The sequence below is a fragment of the Hyperolius riggenbachi genome, chromosome 2 (assembly GCF_040937935.1).
Source record: "Hyperolius riggenbachi isolate aHypRig1 chromosome 2, aHypRig1.pri, whole genome shotgun sequence".
Lineage (NCBI taxonomy): Eukaryota > Metazoa > Chordata > Amphibia > Anura > Hyperoliidae > Hyperolius > Hyperolius riggenbachi.
The window spans coordinates 235,242,061-235,265,225 of NC_090647.1; the positions used below are offsets into that span (position 1 = coordinate 235,242,061).

The 23,165-nt window shown below is 41.3% G+C and overlaps 1 protein-coding gene across 13 annotated transcripts in view; it reads right to left on the minus strand.

Moving 5' to 3' along the window:
• The window catches only part of DMD (dystrophin), a 3,066,377-nt gene that overhangs the window by 2,333,613 nt on the left and 709,599 nt on the right, over positions 1 to 23,165 (minus strand). For all 13 annotated transcript variants that reach the window (XM_068268325.1, XM_068268327.1, XM_068268324.1 and 10 more), the window contains one exon: positions 8,396 to 8,568. In XM_068268325.1, the coding sequence (XP_068124426.1) occupies positions 8,396 to 8,568 (173 nt within the window). The remainder of the gene's footprint in view (positions 1 to 8,395; positions 8,569 to 23,165) is intronic.

Genomic DNA, 23,165 nt, shown 5'->3' on the forward strand with positions numbered 1-23,165 from the left:
ATTCGGTAGCGGTAATTGGCAATGCCGGAAAGTGGATTTTCTGCGGAAAAAACGGAAATTGGCATTTCCGACCATCCCTACAATTCACCACTTCACAACTTTAACAATTTATAGCTCAGTCATACAACTTAGCTCCCAAATGAATGTTATCTCCTTTTCTTCTCACAAATAGAGCTTTCTTTTCTTTAGATGGTATTTGATTGCTGCTGCAACTTTAATTTTTTTTTTCATTAAACGAAAAAAAAAACCTGACATTTAAAAAAAAAAAAAAAATTAACCCATCCTCCCCTTCAAATTGTCCCTACACTATAATACATACACTACACTATACATTCATAGACATATACCTATGATAGGAATTAGATTGTGAGCCCTACCAAGGGACAGTTAAGTGACAAGACAATAAACTCTGTACTTTTCTAAAATACTTAATTTACCTGTTACAAAAAGAAACAGCCTGCCAGCGCTGATCAGTAGCTGGCAGGCTGATCGCTGGAGGCTGCTGTGTACAGCGACGGGAGCTCATGTGAGCTCCTGTTAAATCTTGCTCCTCGCCTATAGGCATCGGTGGGGAAGCAATTAAGAACAATCATTTTTTGTTGTTACATTTTTATTGTGGAAAGGGGTAAGGGGTACATTATTACACCTATACCCATTTCACTCACAGATTTTTTTTTTTACTTGCTCCCACTATTACCCCTGTTCCCCCCAACCATTCCGGTTTGCACAAACAGTTTCACAATTTATGACTGCTGCATTCATAATTTTGCATAATGTGCAAAATAATATACAAAAGGATAATGCAAAATCAATTACATTTTAAAATTGTAATTACAAGTTATAGTAATTGTGAAACTTTATGTGAAATTGCAGGTAAGGGAAATTAGCACATTGTGCCGCATCTAGCCATGGATGACTTCCGGTTGTCTTCCAGAAGTCCGGATGCAGTTGTCTGTTTCTGCTAATGGGAATCAGATGCATGCTGTGGATATCTGCAGCATGCCATCCATAATTGTCCCGGGTCACATTGCATCTCAAATGAAAATGTGCATGCAATGGAAACTACTCCATTGACATGCATTGACTTCAGGTTTGATGTGATGTGATGTGAATTCGCGGCTAGTGGAAACGGGCCCTTAGGGAAGCCTCATGGACACCATACACAACGTGTGAGTGAGGTTCTCATAGCTTTGTATTGCATTGTGCAATAGAAAGCCACCAGTGGTGCAATTGATAGCAGCTAAGAAACCTGCTTAAAGAAAAACTCTGACCAAGAATTGAACTTTATCCCAATCAGTAGCTGATACCCCCTTTTACATGAGAAATCTATTCCTTTTCACAAACAGACCATCAGGGGGCGCTGTATGACTGATATTGTGGTGAACCCCCTCCCACAAGAATCTCTGAGTACCGAGGTACTTCTGGCAGTTTCCTGTCTGTGAACCTTGCTGCATTGTGGGAAATAGCTGTTTACAGCTGTTTCCAACTGCCAAAACAGCAAGCAGCAACGACATCACCTGCCAACAGTAAAAATGTCGCCATGTAATAAATGTCAGAATATAAATCAGGGAGAGGAAAGATTTTACAATGGGCAAACCCTGAGTAAATCATTTATACATAACTATTGTAAAAATTAAGCACTTATTTATTACATTATTTTCACTGGAGTTCCTCTTTAAAATATGAACCATTTAACGGATTAAACACAAATTGTATAGTGTATGGACAGAATTAAACTCATTTGAGATCAAATGCCGTTGTGCAGCTACATTATTTAGCCAAATTGTGGTAAAAGAAAACCGTAGACTGCATTTTTGCAAACAGCTTCAGTGTGGAGGAAATAAATGTTTAAATGAAAAACAACATTACTAGCTGTACATACCCACCAGGACATTTTGTGGAAAGGTCAGCATTTTGGCTACATCAGTTTTCTGTTTCATGAAAAAGATCTCATCATTGTCCTCTGCTTTAAGCAAGCTATTTTTACACTTATCTTGCTTATTGACAAGTTCTCCTTTTATGTCTCACTCATTTCACAAAACCAAAATGGGAGACTACACTTTGCAAATAATTCTGGTGTACTGTAATCAACTGTTTTTATAAAAACACATTGCAACAGATGGCCCTTCAAGCAAACTCATTGAAAGGTCAGTATACAAAAGTATCCAGTTTCAAGAGTGTGACCTTTTCAATTCACCAGCTTGGCACAAGTTTTGTCATGAAGGGGGTTGTCCCCAAAAAGTTTTATAATACCTTTAACACTTGTTTTAACTTTTTTTTTTTGTTTTCACCTTATTTCACAGTTAAAAGACAGTTAACAGTTATGAAAAAGTATTCTGTTAGTTTAGCGCCCAATCAGGAGTGTAACAATACCCCCCACAACTCCACAATAGCCCCTAACCCCCCCCCCCCCCCTCGTGGGTTTGCCAGGGGGTTAAGGGGGCCTTGTCCTGTGCAATGTGCAGAGCAGCAGTAGCATCATACATTACCTTGTTCTAGTGGAGCGACATGTCCTTACACTTCTCTTTACTGTAGCTGATGTCCGCTGATGGTCACCTGGCCTTTTTTTTGTAGATTTGGGGTAGGCTAGCATCAAACCAGCCCCTGATCTCTCTCCTGGCCCTAGGCAACTACCTATGTTGTATTGTGGATGAACCAGCTCTGAGTATGGCCCATAGATTTAATAAAAACGGCTTCTGCCGCAGTAAAAGTTTTGTTTTTGCATCAAACATGCCAATGGTCTCTCTCAAGACCCTAGGTGAGCACAGGTGTAACTCGCACAGAATCTCATTTGCTATCACTGAATGATTCATTACAGCTGTGACTCAGACTAAGGACAAGCTTAATACTTGCACACAGCAGGCATTTACTACCGACACAGTCACGTTTTCATTTGTATATAATTGGTGTCATAACTGAATAAAAAATCATTAGTATTAACTATGTAGTCAATACGTGTTGTATGGTATATACATTTGTCACTGATACCACTGCAAAAGGGTTTAAAATTTTTGTAGTGTTGTTTTACAGATAGACTGTATATGAGAGGAAAAAAATAAAAACAATAAAATTGAGGTATCCGGTTATTTCCGCACGCGGTGCTGACTGAGCGCCGTGTGGCGGAGCTGGGTGCTGTCATAGCGGCAATGGTATGCTACGCGCCCCACGTATCTGGCAGCTGCCAGACCCTGAAATAAATCTCCCTCCGAGTTGAGACAACTCAGAGGGGAAATAGTATTTAACCTTTTGAGGACCGTGGGCTTTACCCCCCCCTTAAGGACCAGGCACTTTTTTTCCATTCAGACCACTGAAGCTTTCACGGTTTATTGCTCGCTCATACAACCTACCACCTAAATGAATTTTGGCTCCTTTTCTTGTCACTAATAAAGCTTTCTTTTGGTGCTATTTGATTGCTGCAGCGATTTTTACTTTTTATTATATTCATCAAAAAAGACATGAATTTTGTCAAAAAAATGATTTTTTTAACTTTCTGTGCTGGCATTTTTCAAATAAAGTACAATTTCTGTATACATGCAGCATGAAAAATGTGGACAAACATGTTTTTGATAAAAAAACCCCATTCAGCCTATATTTATTGGTTTGGGTAAAAGTTATAGCGTTTACAAACTATGGTGCAAAAAGTGAATTTTCCCATTTTCCAGCATCTCTGACTTTTCTGACCACCTGACATGTTTCATGAGGGGCTAGAATTCCAGGATAGTGTAAATACCCCCCAAATGACCCCATTTTGGAAAGAAGACATCCCAAAGTATTCACTGAGAGGCATAGTGAGTTCATAGAAGATGTGATTTTTTGTCATAAGTAAATGGAAAATGACACTTTGTGACAAAAAAAAAAGTTTCCATTTCTTCTAACTTGCGACAAAAAAAAATGAAATCTGCCATGGACTCACCATGCCCCTCTCTGAATACCTTGAAGTGTCTACTTTTCAAAATGGGGTCATTTGTGGGGTGTGTTTACTGTCCTGACATTTTGGGGGGAGCTAAATTGTAAGCACCCCTGTAAAGCCTAAAGGTGCTCATTGGACTTTGGGCCCCTTAGCGCAGTTAGGCTGCAAAAATGTGCCACACATGTGGTATTGCCGTACTCAGGAGAAGTAGTATAATGTGTTTTGGGGTGTATTTTTACACATACCCATGCTGGGTGGGAGAAATATCTCTGTAAATGACAATTGTTTGATTTTTTTTTACACACAATTGTCCATTTACAGAGATATTTCTCCCACTCAGCATGGGTATGTGTAAAAATACACCCCAAAACACATTATACTACTTCTCCTGAGTACGGCGATACCACATGTGTAGCACTTTTTTGCACCCTAACTGCGCTAAGGGGCCCAAAGTCCAATGAGTACCTTTAGGATTTCACAGGTCATTTTTGTTTCAAGACTACTCCTCACGGTTTAGGGCCCCTAAAATGCAAGAGCAGTATAGAAACCCCACTAATGACCCCATTTTAGAAAGAAGACACCCCAAGGTATTCCGTTAGGAGTATGGCGAGTTCATAGAAGATTTTATTTTTGTCACAAGTTAGTGAAAAATGACACTTTGTGAAAAAAAACAATAAAAATCAATTTCCGCTAACTTTTGACAAAAAATAAAATCTTCTATGAACTTGTAATACACCTAACAGAATACCTTGGGGTGTCTTTTTTTCTAAAATGGGGTCACTTGTGGGGTTCCTATACTGCCCTTGCAGTTTACGGGCCCAAAACCGTGAGTAGTCTGGAAACCAAATGTCTCAAAATGACTGTTCAGGGGTATAAGCATCTGCAAATTTTGATGACAGGTGGTCTATGAGGGGGTGAATTTTGTGGAACCAGTCATAAGCAGGGTGGCCTTTTAGATGACAGGTTGTATTGGGCCTGATCTGATGGATAGGAGTGCTAGGGGGGTGACAGGAGGTGATTGATGGGTGTCTCAGGGGGTGGTTAGAGGGGAAAATAGATGCAATCAATGCACTGGGGAGGTGATCGGAAGGGGGTCTGAGGGGGATCTGAGGGTTTGGCCGAGTGATCAGGAGCCCACATGGGGCAAATTAGGGCCTGATCTGATGAGTAGGTGTGCTAGGGGGTGACAGGAGGTGATTGATGGGTGTCTCAAGGTGTGATTAGAGGGGGGAATAGATGCAAGCAATGCACTGGCGAGGTGATCAGGGCTGGGGTCTGAGGGCGTTCTGAGGGTGTGGGCGGGTGATTGAGTGCCCTAGGGGCAGATAGGGGTCTAATCTGATAGGTAGCAGTGACAGGGGGTGATTGATGGGTAATTGGTGGGTGTTTAGGGTAGAGAACAGATGTAAACACTGCACTTGGGAGGTGATCTGACGTCGGATCTGCGGGTAATCTATTGGTGTGGGTGGGTGATCAGATTGCCCGCAAGGGGCAGGTTAGGGGCTGATTGATGGGTGGCAGTGACAGGGGGTGATTGATGGGTGGCAGTGACAGGGGATGATTGATGGGTGTTTGACAGGTTATTGACAGGTGGTCAGTGGGTTATTACAGGGAAGAACAGATGTAAATATTGCACTGGCGAATTGATAAGGGGGGGTCTGAGGGAAATCTGAGCATGTAGGCGGGTGATTGGGTGCCCGCAAGGGGCAGATTAGGGTCTGATCTGATGGGTAACAGTGACAGGTGGTGATAGGTGATTGATGGGTAATTAGTGGGTGTTTAGGGTAGAGAACAGATGTAAACACTGCACTTGGGAGGTGATCTAACGTCGGATCTGCGGGCGATCTATTGGTGTGGGTGGGTGATCAGATTGCCCGCAAGGGGCAGGTTAGGGGCTGATTGATGGGTGGCAGTGACAGGCGGTGATTGATGGGTGATTTATGGGTGATTGACAGGTGATTGATATGTGATTGACAGGTGATCAGGGGGATAGATGCATACAGTACACAGGGGAGGGGGTGTCTGGGGGGGGTCTGGGGAGAATTTGAGGGGTGGGGAGGTGATCAGGAGGGAGCAGGGGGCAGTTTAGGGAATAAAAAAAAATAGCATTGACAGATAGTGACAGGGAGTGATTGATGGGTGATTAGGAGGGTGATTGGGTGCAAACAGTGGTCTGGGGGGTGGGCAGGGGGGGGGGTCTGAGGGGTGCTGTGGGCAGTAGTATAATATTAATTGGGAATGTCTTTTTTTGTCAAATGAGGAAAAAGACTAAAAAACCATCGAGTCCTTTTTGATGTGATCCACTTCACTTCAAACAACTAGCTATATTCATAGAAAGGACTATATGTAAAGCACAAATTCTTGCAAGTTTTCTGGTACAAACAATATCCCAAAAATCTTTATTGACACGAATACAAAATTCTTTGTTAAAAAAGAGAAAGAAATCTCTAAAAGGTGCTCCTCATTTGCATATATAATCACAGGAATCTCAATGGTAATTGATAATGAAGGCTTAAGGCATTCAGCAGAATATCTTTGGGCAATAGATGCCCTTCATCAGACTTAGAGATTTCTTTCTCTTTTTTGAAAAAAGAATTTTGTATTCGTGTGAATAAAGATTTTTTGGATATTTTTTGTACCAGAAGACTTGCAAGAATTTGTGCTTTACATATAGTCCTTTCTATGAATATAGCTGGGTGCTGTGGGCGATCAGGGGGCGGGGGAGGGGGGAAATCAGTGTGCTTGGGAGCAGACTAGGGTGGCTGCAGCCTGCCCTGGTGGTCCCTCGGACACTGGGACCACCAGGGCAGGAGGCAGCCTGTATAATACACTTTGTATACATTACAAAGTGTATTATACACTTTGTAAGCGGCGAACCGGGTGCTAGTAACCCGCTGGTGCATCCAAACGGCCGGCGGGTTACAGCACGAGGTGGGCGGAGCCAGTCCCCGGGGGCTGATCACGTCACGAATGACGCGATCGCGCCGCCCATGCCCCTACAAGGACCGCCGCCTCTGGGCATGAGCTGGTCCTTGCGGCATCCACTTTCCGACCGCCCCTGTGCAGTGGGCGGTCGTTAAGTGGTTAACATCACCCCCTGGTTTAGCTGCAGCAGGGAGAGCTTTTATTCGGTTCTCCCTGCGCCAAACTTACTGGCGCCAAGATGCCATGTACTCTAAAATCTAAACCTGCAAATAGTAAACCTGCATAAAACTGTTCAAGTGTTAGTGTAATTTTACTGAAGTGTGGTGAAAGTGACTTGAAATTGGGCCCTGAATCCTGAACGTTACAATAGGCAATGCACTTGTATAATTGATCTTATTCTCGTTATGTCTCTCCTTTAGCATGCACAGTATAGGAGGATGTTTCCATGTGCCTATACTGATAGGAAACTAACGTCACAGCATGCATAACCCATGTTTGAAAAAAAACTCTGTTTCTCATGTTCCATTGCTCCTCTCTTTTTTAAAACAATATATTTAAACATCTTTTAAAAAGACACTGAAGTCTCTTAAAAATCCTTTTTTTATCCCAAAATATTGTTTAACATATTAGCCCTAACTAAACCGCTGCATCCCGCTGTACACTATCTAAATCCCCCCAAATTTGCCCTCCCTCTCCCCTGCAAAATCCACGACTTTCTTGATTGTGGATTTTGCTGCCCTGTGCGCTTCCGTGTGAGGCAGAGCTATGAGCTGCAGCTCTGCCTCTACACGCGTCTGTCAGCGCGTATCTCCGCCTCTCCCCCGCCCCTCTCAGTGAAGGAAGACTGAGAGGGGCGGGGGAGAGGTGGCTATTGGGGCTGACAGACGTGCTGAGAGGCAGAGCTGCGGCTCATAGCTCTGCCTCTCACAGAAGTGCTGCCCGGATTGCCCCCCCGGGGAGTTTGGGGGGCATTTAGATAGCGTACATTGGAGGGGATGCGGTGGTTTAGTTAGGGCTAATATGTTAAACAATATTTTGGGATAAAAAAAGGATTTTTAAGAGACTTCAGAGTCTCTTTAAACTGTGTAGATCTTTTCAGTATTTCAGCACAAAATAAATACACAGTGAGGATCTAGTAATGAGAACATTCTTAATATAAACAGTGGCAATGGCAAATTGGTATAAAAACTATGTTGCAATATTATAACACAGAAGACCTTCAGTTTATACATTTTACCGCATGTAAGTATACATACGCAAAGCACTTTAAAGTCATTCAGAATACCAATTATATCAATAATTCTAGACCACGCTTATTGCAAAAATAAATAAATAACTACATAAAAACAGGTATAAAGTACAAAAGACCAAACGTTATTTCTGAAATAGGATATACAGTACAATGTTTTTTTGCATAGCAACTTTACTTCAACAGTTATTTTAGAACTTGTTTACACCAAGCAAAATCCCTGGCATTTAGGAAGATCGATGCAACTTAAGGTAATATCGATATGAAGTTGAGTGACACAATAGTTAAAGCCTTCATATATGTACCCTTACCTGTGACTGTGGATGAGTGCATTAAAAGCCAATCCATCAGACCAACTGCTGGTGAAATTGATAACGCTGACCTGCGGGTAATTGCGAGTTGATTGGCGAACCCAGCTAAGTAAGATCTTTTCACTATTCGTCTGCTGCAAGTCAGCCATAATGCCTTTCATTACATCCTTCACCTGAATGAGATGTACAGCCATCAGCATTTGAAACTAAACAGCAAGATAAACAACTTATCTTAAAGCACAGTGGAAACTAGAAAATAAGCAACATGTTCCTGAGCAAAATTATATCTGCTTTACCCAGATTATCAGGACTGAAAGTGAACGAAAATAAAATAAATTGCTTTGATTCCTGTGAAAAGAGGGATGCTTGAGAAATACATTGATCCCTTGTCTCTAAAGGATGTGGTTGAAACATTTATTCATATTTTACAAGCACAGTTGATTTATGCAGGTAACAATAGAATTTGTCAAATAGTTGTGGGTAACATTGATGTGTTTATTATAGAAACATTTATATGGCAGCAGGGTAATCAAGCAAAATGCTACATTGTAGCCTTTTTCATTGTTTTAGAAAGGTATCAGTTTGAATATTTCTATGGCCATGTGATGGTAGTACTAATAGCCTGATTTGTCTGTTTTCAATTGATTTAGATGACAGCTTCACATCTGTAGGTTCCATTCAATACATATTAGCCAATCAAAAGCAAAGGGAAAAGTCTGAAAGAAATTGGAAATGTTGTGCTGATTGTGTCCACATCTTCTATGAGCTGGAAGTCTGTGCATAAATCGCATCTTCCCTGTTCATAGCAAAAACAAGACAAGACACAGAAAATGTGTACAGTGCTTTTTTCCTGGCGAACTCAAAGTTCTTCAGGGCTGCAGCCACTTAGAACTGTGGGTGACCAGGATCATTAGGGAGCCATATCCAAAGTTGAAGTGTCGCGAACAAAGAATTTTCCATTCGCAAACAGTGAACGCAAACTTCCACAAACCGACATAGACTTCAATGGGCAGGCAGAGGTTTGGACGTACCAGGAAGTGGACGGCGGAGAGTGGTGGCACTCAGCGGTTTAGCGGGGGTTCGGCAGATGAGGAACTGGAGGCCGTGATGCTAACTGCGCCCTGCTTAGCAACGGGAGAGAGCCCGCAAAAACTCTGTGTGCATATGACTACATGGGACATGTGAGTTTAATTTTAAAATAAAAGGTTTAGGCAGGGGTCATACTTGTCTTTCAGTTTCTACACTTTTCAGAAAACTGAAAGACAAATGTGACCTCTACCTTACAACATGGGAAGAATCTTTTCTCACCAGTTTTTTTCAGATACCTTTATGTTTTTGGAGACGTTTTATTGATGATTGCTTGTTTGTGTGGAAGGGAGACGAAAAATCACTTCTGTCATTCATATCCTTCATAAATGAAAATGAGTGGAACCTGCAATTCACCGTGGAGTACAGTAAGACATCTGTCAACTTTCTAGATTTGAATATCTTTATTGAAAATGGCGAATTACTAACTAAATGTTTCTTCAAAGAAAGTGACAGGAACTCTTATATAGATTCGAATAGTTGTCACCATGAGCCGTGGTTACGTAATGTGCCAAGAGGCCAATTCTGTAGAGTGCGGAGAAATTGTTCAAAGGACGTTGACTACTGGACGCAATCGGGTATTTTGGAAGAACGTTTTTTGGAAAAGGGGTACGATAGGGACCTCATCCACGGTGAAAGAATGAAAGTATTCAAGGAAGGAAGGGAAGTGAGGATGCAGAAGAAGGTCAGGGAACAAAAACAAAACGGGGGAGTGGATTGCGCATTCATTACCACGTATTCAAGGGATCATAGAAAGGTGGGGACAATTCTGAAGGACAACTGGGCAATTGTGAAAGAGGACCCTGTGATTGGACCAATCTTACCGGAAAAACCGAGAATAGTCTATAGAAGACCACGGAATTTGGGCACAAAACTAGTGAAAAACTGCATTAAGACTGAGAGACCACCAATGTTCCCATCACTGAAGGGCTTCTACCCTTGTAAGAAGCCTAATGTTTGTAGAATTTGTGAGTTTGGTGATAAAAGAAGGGTCAATTCTTTCATATCCACATCAAATGGTAAAACCTTAAATATCGAACAATTTATCACGTGTAACACACTGAATGTTGTCTACCTACTGCAGTGCCCTTGTGGCCTGCAGTATGTGGGACGAACGGGAAGGAAAATGAAAAAACTTGGCTCAGAACATATATATAATATCACCAAACCTGAGAAAAAAGCGCATAGCGTGCCTGATCATTTTCGTAAATTCCATCGGAGCGACCCCACTGGTGTGAGATGCATTGGTATTGACACTATAAAACCCCACTGGCGAGGGGGTTCAGTTATAAAGACACTGTCCCAATTAGAAACCAGATGGATATTTCAATTACAGACATTGTCACCACAAGGCCTAAATGCCAACATCGATTTAAACTGCTTTATTAGGGATGAATAAACCATATCCGATGATATTTCTTTGCGATGTTGATATCAAAGGAATAATGGCTATCAATTGATTAAATTTGCACTTCACTTCTGGAGAATTGTATGAAAAATTTTTTTCATTTTATTTGCTGGTGCTTATCTTTTTGCTGGTGCTTATTAAAAACTAAGTTGCTTTTAAATTCAATGTATTAATGTTAAAGTTTTAGGGTTTTTCCCTTCCAAGTACTTTTATTTAACTTCATTTGATTGGAGCCAATTATTGTCCTTTAACGGCTTTATCAAGGACGAGTGAACCACTTTGCAAAATATTCTCCCCAGACTGCTAACATTGAGGGGCTATTGCTCACTAGCAGAATATATTTGCCTCCTATCTCAAGAAGTTTTGACGTTATATATTTTTTTATATTCTTATATGTTTTTGTTTATATGCCGATGCTTATCAATTTTGCTGATTTTTTTTTTTTTTTTTATTATTATTTTTATCAATTTTTACTAGTGATAACGTTTTATTATGTTGTGCTCCTATAAGAAAGCGTATTGTGATCTTTATTGGAAACTGCACTGTTGTAGAGAAATTGTTTGGTGAGAAATGTATAAATTGCATAGAATTGCATTTGCTGCAGCTTATCAATTTTTACTAGGGACAATATTCCATTATGTTGTGCCTTTACAAGAAAGTGCATTGTGATCTTTATTGGAAAAATTGCACTGCTGCTTAGAAATTGCTCTGTGAGAAATGTATAATATGCATAAATTTGTATTTGATGTTGTTCAGCACTCGGTTTTCTCCCCGCCGAGGGTTAATTGGATTACGGGGAGTTACTTTGCTGTGTCATATATACACCTACTTTGTCCACGTAGCTCCACCCCCTGAGGAAGGCATACAGCCGAAACTCGAGTCGGGAGAGGAGTCTACGTGTTTTATTACGTGCAATAAACAAGCTCTGCTTTTAGTAAGTGATTCCTAAGCGGTGGCCACTCATTTCGCTACTCTCTGCACTATATGTTGCCTATCTCTTTTTTAGGCTGTCCGGTGCGATTTTATTGGCGCACGGAACTACATTGCAGTGCAGCACGCACCCTACTGGCAGTAGGGCTGGACGGACCGGAAACAGGAAGTGGTAGAGCGAGCTAGCTCTTATCCCCCGCTGCTGTGATATCGGGATTACTTGAAATACAGAGATCGGGATTACAGCAAGTATTTGGGCAGCTAGATGTAACCTCTATTAAGGTACTGTACTGTCATCTGCTTATATCTCGAGTGAGCTTGCATAGCCCGGGGCAAGTTCCACACCCCTTTTTGCGCTGAGGTACTATACACATTCTACCTTACAACAACTAATGTAATTTATAGAGAAAACTGAGAAATTGCGCAAGATGTCAGTTTTTTTTCTGCGTGCAAAATCTACATTCAAGTGTGACCTAGCTCATTGATTAACATGAGTTCTCAGTTGAAAACAGTTTTTCTGTGCAGAAAACGCGCACGAAAGCCGACAAGTGTGACCCCTGCCTCAGGTTTTGACGGTGTCACGCTATGTGAGTATCTTCTTTAGGTTTCATGCAAGGAAAGTGTGGGAAATAGAAGGGGATCCAGTGGCGTTTCTCCTACTGGGACACCAGGATCCTGAGGCACCTAAGCTTCTTGGATTTTTTCACGGTTGGCCAGTGTAGCAGTGGCCAATACATCTGATGAGTCTGTATGCTTTCGGGTGTCTATGGTGGAGGATCAAAACACTGAAATCAAGATATTGCATGAGTGAACATACGAACTACCTGAAACATCTGGATGTGCGCTTAAACATTAATACATGGATTTCTAGTAGGTTTGCCTAACCTGGTGGTAGCGCACTCCGTGGAACATTGGGACTATCTATACCTCAGTTATAGCTCTTTGATACATATATGTTTGGTATGTTTGAATGAACTTTACTGTTCATCCCTAGAGCTGCCTGTGGCATTACCCACAATGAAAGTAACCAATGCTATTTGGTGATCTATAAAGTGGTGATACAATTTGGTCACTGTATATGGATTTTGACTGCAGATTTTGAAATTGGCAAAATCAAAGTGTCAAATGAGTATCACTTCTGTGATTCTGGTTAAATAACTGCACTTTTCTTGTAATTTGCTGCTCAGCCCCTTTATAAACAGACCCCTTAATATGTGATCTTTAGGAACATCGGAACTTTCTACAAAAGTAGTGTCTGATTATTCCGTTGCTGTGCTGTCAAGTGATACATTATTGTACTGCAGCATGCATCTTTTTGCATTCCCATTCAGTACAAAGGATGGAGCTAGCACTGCAGAGGACATGTGGTTTAAAGTATAACTATTGTAGGAAAATTAAAATACATACATACAAATGCAAATTTCCCCCAGTGTAAAATGCACTGTAAATTACTTTTTTCCCTATGCTGCTGTCACTTAAAGGAATACTATCGATGTATGCATTTATTTTTAAATGCTGTATGTTGTAGCACACATTAGGGCAAGTACTAGGAGCTATTTGATTCCTCACACAGCTGTTCCTCTCAGCTGTAAAATCCTCCGTCAGTTTTGGCGTCAGTGTTGGATACAAATGTATCTAATACTGACTGCTCCCAGAGGGCTAGACCATGTCTCTGCACAGGGGAGTTGCTATCAACTCCTCAGTTTATAGTGTAATTATCACCTTGCTGATAGAATCTTATTGATATGGTGGTAAGGGGTTAAAGATTCTAGCAATGTGTGTTTATTATCTTTGCTTCTCTTGACTGATAAAGATACTAATAATGCTAATTGTAAACAGTGGTCTGCCCCTCTCAGCAGCTTGTAAAGTGGATGCAGCCTGGAGTGAATCACCTCAAGCAGGAAGCCAGTCTGAGTGAAAACACAGACTATTGTTAAAGGCTAGTTATATTCCAGCAATATTCCAGCTCATTTAGTTACCTGTTACCACCTCAGATCAGCCTGTTTCTCCTCATGTCTGCTGCATGCTGTGAGTGACACAGTGAAATATATTTGTGAGCTGTGTGACAGAGTAACCAAGCAGCTCAGGGTGACCCAAACTACTATGAGCTGTGTGAGAAATGAATTTTTAAGCAGGGATAGCAAGAGAGAGACCTGGGTGAATAAATAAAGTGCCCCTAGCACTAGTGGTAATGTGTACACTAATATAGAGTATTAAAAAAAAAAGTCGTTTCAATCGATAGTACTCCTTTAATGAAAATCTTAGTGAAATTCTAACAGATCTTTTAGATTTTGGACTAGTTTATCTGCTAATTGGAGAATTTTTTGTAATTTCTTTATTTACAAAAGCACTTACTGAACTGCAGTTTCTCAGTTTAACTGACAAAATGATGTGCAATCGAGTATATAATCTGGCTGACATCTTTGTTTAGATCATTTCCAGAGAATGCTTTTGTTAAGAATAAATGTAGTAATGAGATTCTCCCATAAGTAGATGGACCAGTTCAAAATCTGCCAGATCTGTTTTTACTAACTATTGTAAGTGGCAGCGAGGTAGAAAAAAAGGGGGATCAGTTGTGTACTTTCTGGGAGAAATGTAGCGTACATTTTGCATGTATTTTACAATTGTTTTGTGATAGTAGTCATTTAAGCACAGCTACTGCATCCCCTTAGTGTGAACAAGCACCTACTAATTCTTCAGCGTAAACTGTTTGATGTATTTGCATTTAAAGTTATGCGGGCTGGTCAAAAAAGACAAACTTGTTTCATAAGAAAAGTCAAAATGTGCATTACACTTTAACAGCCTGTATTTCTAGAATATCTCACAGTTAAGGCATAAAATTCTCTACTGATGTAGTTGTAATTGATGCAATTATGGATTTTTCATAAGCCGAGTTTGAATAGCTTAGATATGTGACATGTGGTACTTATAAAAGTACTATTAATGATATAGTTTGTATGCTATTGTGTAAAACACCACAATCATTGTTAAACAAAATGTTAAATTATTTTAATCCAGCAACGGAGCTTAGGAAACCACACATCAAAGCACATGAACAATATATCTTTTAGACTTTTGTTGCTTATGTGGAGTATAGTTAAGCATTTTACAAAGTCTTCTTTTCTTTCAATAAAACCTCCTTGCCTCTGAGTGATAGCATAATAATACACATGTAAAGGATTTTAGAGCAGTTTGTAGGACATTTAGTGTGTATTATCATAAGAATTCTTTGGTGGGGCTGGTGGTGGAGCTGAAATAGGGAGCACCGAAGGGCAGAATAAATCATGTTTCAGTTTGCATACAGTGTCATAGACAGATTGAGAAAAGGGACATGATCATAATATCACTGTCCAGTGTCCACTCTACCATCAGGATCTTGTCTTTTGACCAGAAATGTATTACATTTTTTGCCTTTTGGAGAAGGACGCTTGAAGGTTACACTTTACCACATTATTTTTATTATTTAGTATTTATATAGCGCTAACATCCACATCGCTGTACAGAGAATATAGTCTTGTCACTAACTGTCCCTCAGAGGAGCTCAAAATCGAATCCCTACCATAGCCGTATGTCTATGTATGTATCATGTAGTGTATGTATCATAGTCTAAGGCCAATTTAGGGGGAAGCCAATTAACTTATCTGTATATTTTTAGGATGTGGGAGGAAACCGAAGCACCCGAAGGAAACACACACAGACACGGGAGAACATACAAACTCCTTGCAGATGTTGACCTGGCTGGGATTCAAACAGGGCACCCAGTGCTGCAAGGTGAGAGTGCTAACCACTACTCCACTGTTCCATATATTTCCACAGATGTCAAAGCACCATTGCAATTTTTTCTAGCAGCATCTGTATTGTCTGATGAAACTAACATTTAGAGAAGCTACACACCTATTTCCCGATGGCTGCTAGTGTGGTCATCATTGTCTGGAAATCAGTGAGCATGCCTATGCTTCTCTATGGTGCAGGAGAGATAATAGTCACTTAGTGCAAGGTCTGAGGAATGAAGAGAGTGTGCAAATACAATGAACCCCAGCAACTTCAGTTCTGCTTTCCACTTTCGAGGCTGACATGTGGCTAAGCACCATGTTGCCTTATCTTTGCTATATTTTTCAATTTTGTACCTCAAATATCCCAGGGACCCACAACACTGGTCCATGTTGAAGGTCATGCTTTTGTTCTACCCCCGTCCATTATAATTGCCTTCCATGTTCTGTCAGGAATTACACTAAGCTAGGCTTTTTTTTTGCCCCAATGTTCACTGCAAAAGTGATAGGTGAACAACCTTCAATACCCATCCTTACCTAATCATGAGATTAAATCCTGTGCCATTAACAGGGTCGGATAAAAGGCTCTATGTAAATAATTTGTGAACAATCCTACAAAACATTGTTTTTTCTACCTATATAATTTGTTTGGCTAACACGGTACAGAAACTTTTTTGCTACTATGAACAATCCTTACAAATCAAAGTTTTGAAATTGTAATGACGGAGTGTCTTATTGGTGTAATTGCTATTGTAATAAGAAACTTGTCACACGGTTCCCTCATGCAGCTCCATACAAAGAGCAAGAGCTAGAATGACACTCACTGCCCCCCTTTTTATTTCTAGCCAATGCAGCAATGGCTGAGTACGACTTCATTATCATTAAAGGGAACCTTAACTGAACGGGTGGTAAAGAGTTTCACTTACCTGGGGCTATTACCAGCCCCCTGCAGCAGTCCTGTGCCCTAGGAGCCACTCTGGAATCCTCCGGTCCCTCGCTGTCACTTAGTTTCGTTTTTGATGACTCACCAGTCGGCCGGACGCCATGTGTATTATTGGACGCATTCCCTACTGCAATTAGCGCTGTTGCGGACCGCAACGCGCACAAAAATACGCGTTGCCGCATATCTACGCCTGCGGAATGTGGCAACGCGTATTTTTGTGCGTGTTGCGGTCCTCAACGGCGCTAATTGCAGTAAAGAATGCGTCCAATAATACGCATGGCGGGCGGCCGGCCGACTGGTGAGTTGTCAAAAACAAGACTAAGTGACAGCGGGGGACCGGAGGATTCCAGAGCGGCTCCGAGGGCACAGGACTGCTGAAGGGGGCTGGTAATAGCCCCAGGTAAGTGAAACTCTTTACCCCCGTTCAGTTAAGGTTCCCTTTAAGCAGCAGGGAAGCATTGTGGCAGCTCTGAAAGGACTTAGACTGTGGCTGGTACTGCACTACTTCTCTATTTACCTCTTCTCTCTGAGATAAGCTGGATGACACACTTTCTGAGCAGTCTTTGCAAAAAAGGCAGAAAACTGGCATGGCAGGTTTTCAGAAAAGGGCGTTGCTAATCAACAAAACTCATATTTTATGGCATAAGTGGTACGTTTTTAGACATTTTTTTCATCCTACTCCGTTATCACTTCTGCTGCCTATGCTGATAGTATGGATTTTATTTTTCCACTAGAGGTCCAGTTTAAAGAGGAACTCCAGTGAAAATAATGTAATAAAAAAGTGCTTAATTTTTGCAATAATTATGTATAAATGATTTAGTCAGTGTTTGCCTATTGTAAAATATTTCCTCTACCTGATATACATTCTGACATTTATCCCATGGTAACATCTTTACTGCTGGTAGGTGATGTCACTGGAAGGAGATGCTGCTTACTTTTTTAGCAGTTGGAAACAGCTGTAAACAGCTGTTAATTCCCACAATGCAAAAAGGCTCCCACATTGTGCTGTCAGAACCATGGTCCTGACATAACACTGTGGGAGGGGTTTGACCACAATATCAGCCATACAGAGCCCCCCGATGATCCGTTTGTGAAAAGTAAAAGATTTCTCATGGGAAAGGGAGTATCAGCTACTGATTAGGATGAAGTTCAATTCTTGGTAATGGTTTCTCCATAAAGCTGGTGTTCACACAGGTACACCACTCAAACACAGAATCACTCGGAATGAAAGAGGCACTCCACATTCAGCAACCTGTATTAGAGCATGATAGGTGTATGGGGAAGGACTTCTGTCCGTAACATGTAATGTTTTGTCAAGCTCATATAGAATTTGACATTTTTAAAGCGTAACCATTTAAGGACCGGCTGCCTACCCGCCTTAAGGGCCAGGTGTTTTTTCATGCAGGGGGGTGTATTAGGGGGGGGGGTCAGGCAGCCGGATCCCCTTTGTGGCATACTGGGCTGTGTCCCCCTTGTGTGGCCCGGTGTCCCCCCTATGTGCAGCAGCCTTTATTCACCTCCCAGGCTCCAGCGATGAGCAGCTGGGGACACCTCAGCTCTCGGCATTGCGGCTCGTACTGCCGTTAAGTTCTGGGTCGTGGCTTGATGGCGTCATCAAACCGTGACCCGGGTCTTATGTCAGAAGGAGCCATGATGCCAGGGAGAGTGGAGGGGCGCTCCGATCGTTGTTGGAAGGGCAGGGAGGTGAGTTGATCCTCTTCTTCCCCCCTACCGCCGCAACTGCCAATGTTCCGACAGCGATCATAGTGATTACGTGATCAGAAACCATATGCGATGGCTTCTGTTCACTGAGGGGAGATGTCAGTTGTCATATGACAGTTTAATCTCCCCTCTCGGGTGTGCATGACCGTGTCGGGAGTGGAAACGGTGGCTGGGGTAGATCCTATGCCGCATCGGTGTTATGCGGCCACAAGTGCGGTGTAGGATCTACACCGCTGGTCCTCAAAAGGTTAAAGGATACCTTAACGTTGTTAACAAATTAAAAAAGGGGGGAGCAGGCATGTGCAGGAAGCTCTCCTCATGCTCACTACTCCCCCGTTCTCCTTCGCCTTCCTCCATTACCCTCTAAAGGCCCCCTGAAGCTACTTCCGGGTTGGCCAGGTCATTCAAAGAGACACATCACCAGGCAGCACTTGCGCAGTGCTCACCAACCTAGCTGACCAGGAAGTTTAACAGCCTTAAAGGAATTCTATCGAAGAATGTATTTTTTGTGGCAGCATTGGTAAGGGATGTAAAAGCATTATAAATAAAGGACTCTACATATACTTTTGTCATGTAATGCTTTTTTAGTCAATAAACCTGTTTTACAGTTTCCTATAGATAGCAGTGGACAGAGGAATAGTCCACTTTTGTAGGTGCCGACGCTGAGGGTAAAAATGTGTTAAAGCTTCCCCCCACTCCACACACACACACTCACACGTAACTCATGGGGCTGCTGTAGAATGTACTCATATGCCTGCCAATGTAACAAGAGCTGAGAACTTCTCTTCCCTTCTCGCCCTCCTGTCATGTGTATGTCTGCTAATATGCCCATCAATAGGCTGTAACAGGAGCCGAGAGCGTCTCCCTCTTATCTCGCTCCTGTAATAAATTTCTCTGAACACAGTGTGTCTGCCCCGTCATCGGAGGTATGCGGTTGCTATGCAATGGCAAACTAGGAAAAGGGGGGCAGAAACATTCCATTCTGCAGAGCAATTTGAACATGTTTTAGTACAGATGATGCGCTGCAGAATGGGACGCTTCTGCCCTCCTTTGCATTAGTTTGCTTTTGCATAACCACAGCACACAATGACAGGGCAGACTCAGTGCGTGCACAGAAAGTGCAGGGCTGGAGCGAGAGATGGGAGATAGCTCTCCCTCCTCTTACATACTATTGCTGGGCACAATAGCAATTTCTGCAGCTGCCACCTCAATTAGAACTTGCATTGAGGAGGGGTGGGCTGCATAATAGGAGCGAGAGAGGTTGTCTCTCCTTCCTCAAACCTAACTGCGTGTTGGGAGAGGGGGCGGAGCCAGGAAATACACTGTGCCGCTCAGATTACAGAGATACATCAGCGGCATCCCCTAGGAATGTGGACAGTTCCTCTGCCCCGACGCCGTCAGTTAATCCAGAGTACCCTGACGTGCAGGTACCTGGTATGTAAAAAGCATTATATAACAAAAATATATGCTGAGTCCTTTATTAAAAATGCTTTTACATCCATTACTAATGTTAGCACAAAAATGATTTCTTTAATACTATTCCTTTAAGGTATCCTTTAAGTAATTAAAGTGTTTGCCAGTAACAGGTTATAGCAGAACCCACTTAACACACACAACTATAACAAGTGTGCTTTGTACATAACATCTGTGAAGTGTGCCATAAAAAAAGAAGAAAAGCTGATATACTGATATGTGATCACATCTCACAAAAACTAGTGTCTGTGCAACTAAGGTGCCATCACCAAATCTGAATTTCCTAAAATGAACAATGGAGGACACAACTAAATACATTTTATTTGGCCTCTTTTAGTGACATGCAGAAAGAGCTCTAGTGACATAAACACTAGAACAGAAAGAAGTTATGTGTAGCTAAGCTTTTTTAAATGCACTTTTTAAAGATGTCGAAAAAAAAATGCAATAGATTTAAAAATCTCCCCATCCTGTCTCCGACTGTCCTTGACATTCACTTTCTCATTAAAATGTGCTGCTCACAGTGGCTATAGAAAGAAACTTTCAATGATTATATCAGACATGGCATCTCATAGAAAATCACAATGCAGGAAAACATTCCGCCTCTGGAATTTAGCCTTGTTGTTTTTAATATAAGACGGAGTAAAAAAAAAGAATTTCAGGCTCTTATGTAAGCAACATTACTTTGATTCAGGAGTTGTAATGTTGCCATCCTGAAACTTCTCTTTCCAACAGATACATTTTGTTTTGGACATTTTTCTGACCTTAAAATGTAAGGATAGGTGGTGATAGATGAAGAACACAAATCTTTGCCTTTAACACAGTTCACATTGTACACATGTGACAGATGTTTAGTTCCATCACATGCTAGATAGCTTATAATCAAGGCTAGATAAATCCTTGGGCCTGTTCTCCGTGGCACCAGGGTCATACCACTATGTGAAGGGCTTTCCCTTTGTTTTGTTTATTATGTTCCTGTATCATCAGTCACTGCACAATACTCTTGTAATAGAGGACCATGCTTAGTGAATACTGTAAATTCCAGTATGGCTTAGACCTGTGTTATGTGGCTGTGCAGAAGTGCTTGCTGAGTGGCATAAGTAAGGGGATTTCAAACTCAAAACACAAGAGGAACAAGAGGAAAATTAGTGCCACTTGTCATATTTAATGTACATATATTGTTTAGGAATATTTGCATTTAATGCAGTAATTAAATGCAAGCTCTTCAGTTACTCCAATCATGACTATATTATAAAAAGCAGGTCTAAACCTCAATCTCATTCAAGCTTAGTGCTGTGATAGCAATACAGCTTTCAAATAAAGGTTCCAGCACAGATTGATGAGAAATAAATGTGCCTGAGACATATCACTGTTTTCAGGCGTATTCGGTACAAGTCAGAGGATAACCACTGAGAGTACAGCACAGGAGCAAAAATAATACACATTGCACTCTGCACTTAGGGTTCTTGCAGGGGTTACTGAATAATTCATAATCTGAAAAGCATGTAAGAAATTGGAAAAAGAGGGATTGAAAATAGCTACTTTTTTTTTTTAACTTCCTGATGAGTCGGTTAGGATTTGAACATACAAGGTAATATTGACTTCAGATTGATGAACAACCCAATCAAAATGATCAGATAGCCCATTAATCAGGAATGTACTCTGCAGCTACTGCATCCGATATAAAGAGAAACAGCCGTTTTCTCAGATGTTTAACAACAGGGGCTTGTTAGTAAGTATTGATTGGTCCTGTATAGATGCCAGCATGCTTTTCTGCAGAGTGATGGACATGGTACCTGTCTGTGTTGGAAAGTAGTGTAGATAATACACAAGAGAGGGAATTAGGACATAGCTTATTATGCAGTGTGCAGCATTCAAATGTGGAATGTGGTCAGACAGTGGCATCAAGCATCACCACAATCGGTAATGCTGAAAACGTCAGATTTTTCAGAGCATTTAGGAAAGTGTCAATTTATCAATGCTGTTACCGCATGGAAAGCTGAAATTACAGAGCAGTGAGGTAAATTACCAACTTATGCCGTAAATACACATGTCAGTAAATGTCAATTCATCAAGATTACAGCATGCAGTAAAGCCAAGTAAAGTAAAGCGCTTTGAGTCCTATGGGAGAAAAGCGCTATAGAAATTGTATTGTATTGTGTTGTATTGTATTGTAAGTAACCTACTCGATAATTACCAGCAGCTCTCCTCTCTCTGTTGGAAACAGTGCAGAGGAGCCGTGACTCACACAAGCAGAGAGGGATAAGCTATGACTGACAGGAGCAGAAGCCAATAGAAACAGGCCCTGTATCCTGCAAGTCCTGCTGATCTGACATTGATAGGTTTGGATGGATTCTCGGGAGGGTCCAGTTTTTCTAACCCCCAGGCAGCGAGCAGAGAGAAAAGAACAAAAGTGGTTTTCCCTGCCTTCCTTCAGATGTTTAACCTTTTAGGTTCCTGTTTGAAGATGCAGAGTAGCTAGTAGGGAAATGACCTAAGCATGGCATGTGTAATGTCTCCTGGAAGTTCATCTAAGCTGTGGCAATTGAATAAAATGTTAAGAAAGACTAATGGACAGATTCAGAGCGAGCAGAGGCAGTATAACCAAATATGTACATTCTAAAGGGATGTGGGGATGCCTCTTACTATTGTAATGCCTTCATTGCATGGAACAGCTTGTAACAACACAGACACACTCCACACTGATCTGCAGTTACCAAACAGGTTTTTAGGAACTGAAGCATAGTATTTAGTTAAATTACCAAACTTCTACTGCACCTGCAAAAATATTGATGAATTAGCAAAAAAAAAAAAATCTAAAATACCAAATACGGTATTTTGCCGACTTTATTATTTTTTTTGTTTTTTTGTTAATGGAACAGCCTTTGATGAATTGAAGCCCCGGCTTCCCTCCCCTATTTCCCCATTACCTGTGTGCACCAGAGGGGACCTACAGGAAGCAAAATAAAGATCAGACAGGAGATTTACTAACCATATGAATATGCCAGGCAGGCATTTTCATCTAATTGACAATCCTTTGGGAAATCAGTCATTATGCTCATTCACCTGATGGGGTAATAGTATAGGTAGACAAATAAATGCAACTTTAGAAAAAAAGTTTTTAAAGGCTATCCAGGGTGAAATAAAAAAAAAGTTCAGCTTTACTTACCTGGGGTTTCTTCCAGACTCTAGAAGTCTACCAGTCCCAGTCCTGCAGTTCATCCACCCTCCACGGTGCCGCTGTCCCATCCATAACATCACCAACCCAAATTGGGTTGCAGGCTTCTGGCTTATGCTGAACTTTTTCACTACAACTTGGATATCCTTTAAAAAGCTTCTCATTTGCATTTGAACACTAGCTCATCAATATTTGAATAGACATATCCTTTTGTTTGAAAAGTCCTTCTCTTGTGTTTGGAGAGTATTTAGTCACAGCTTCAC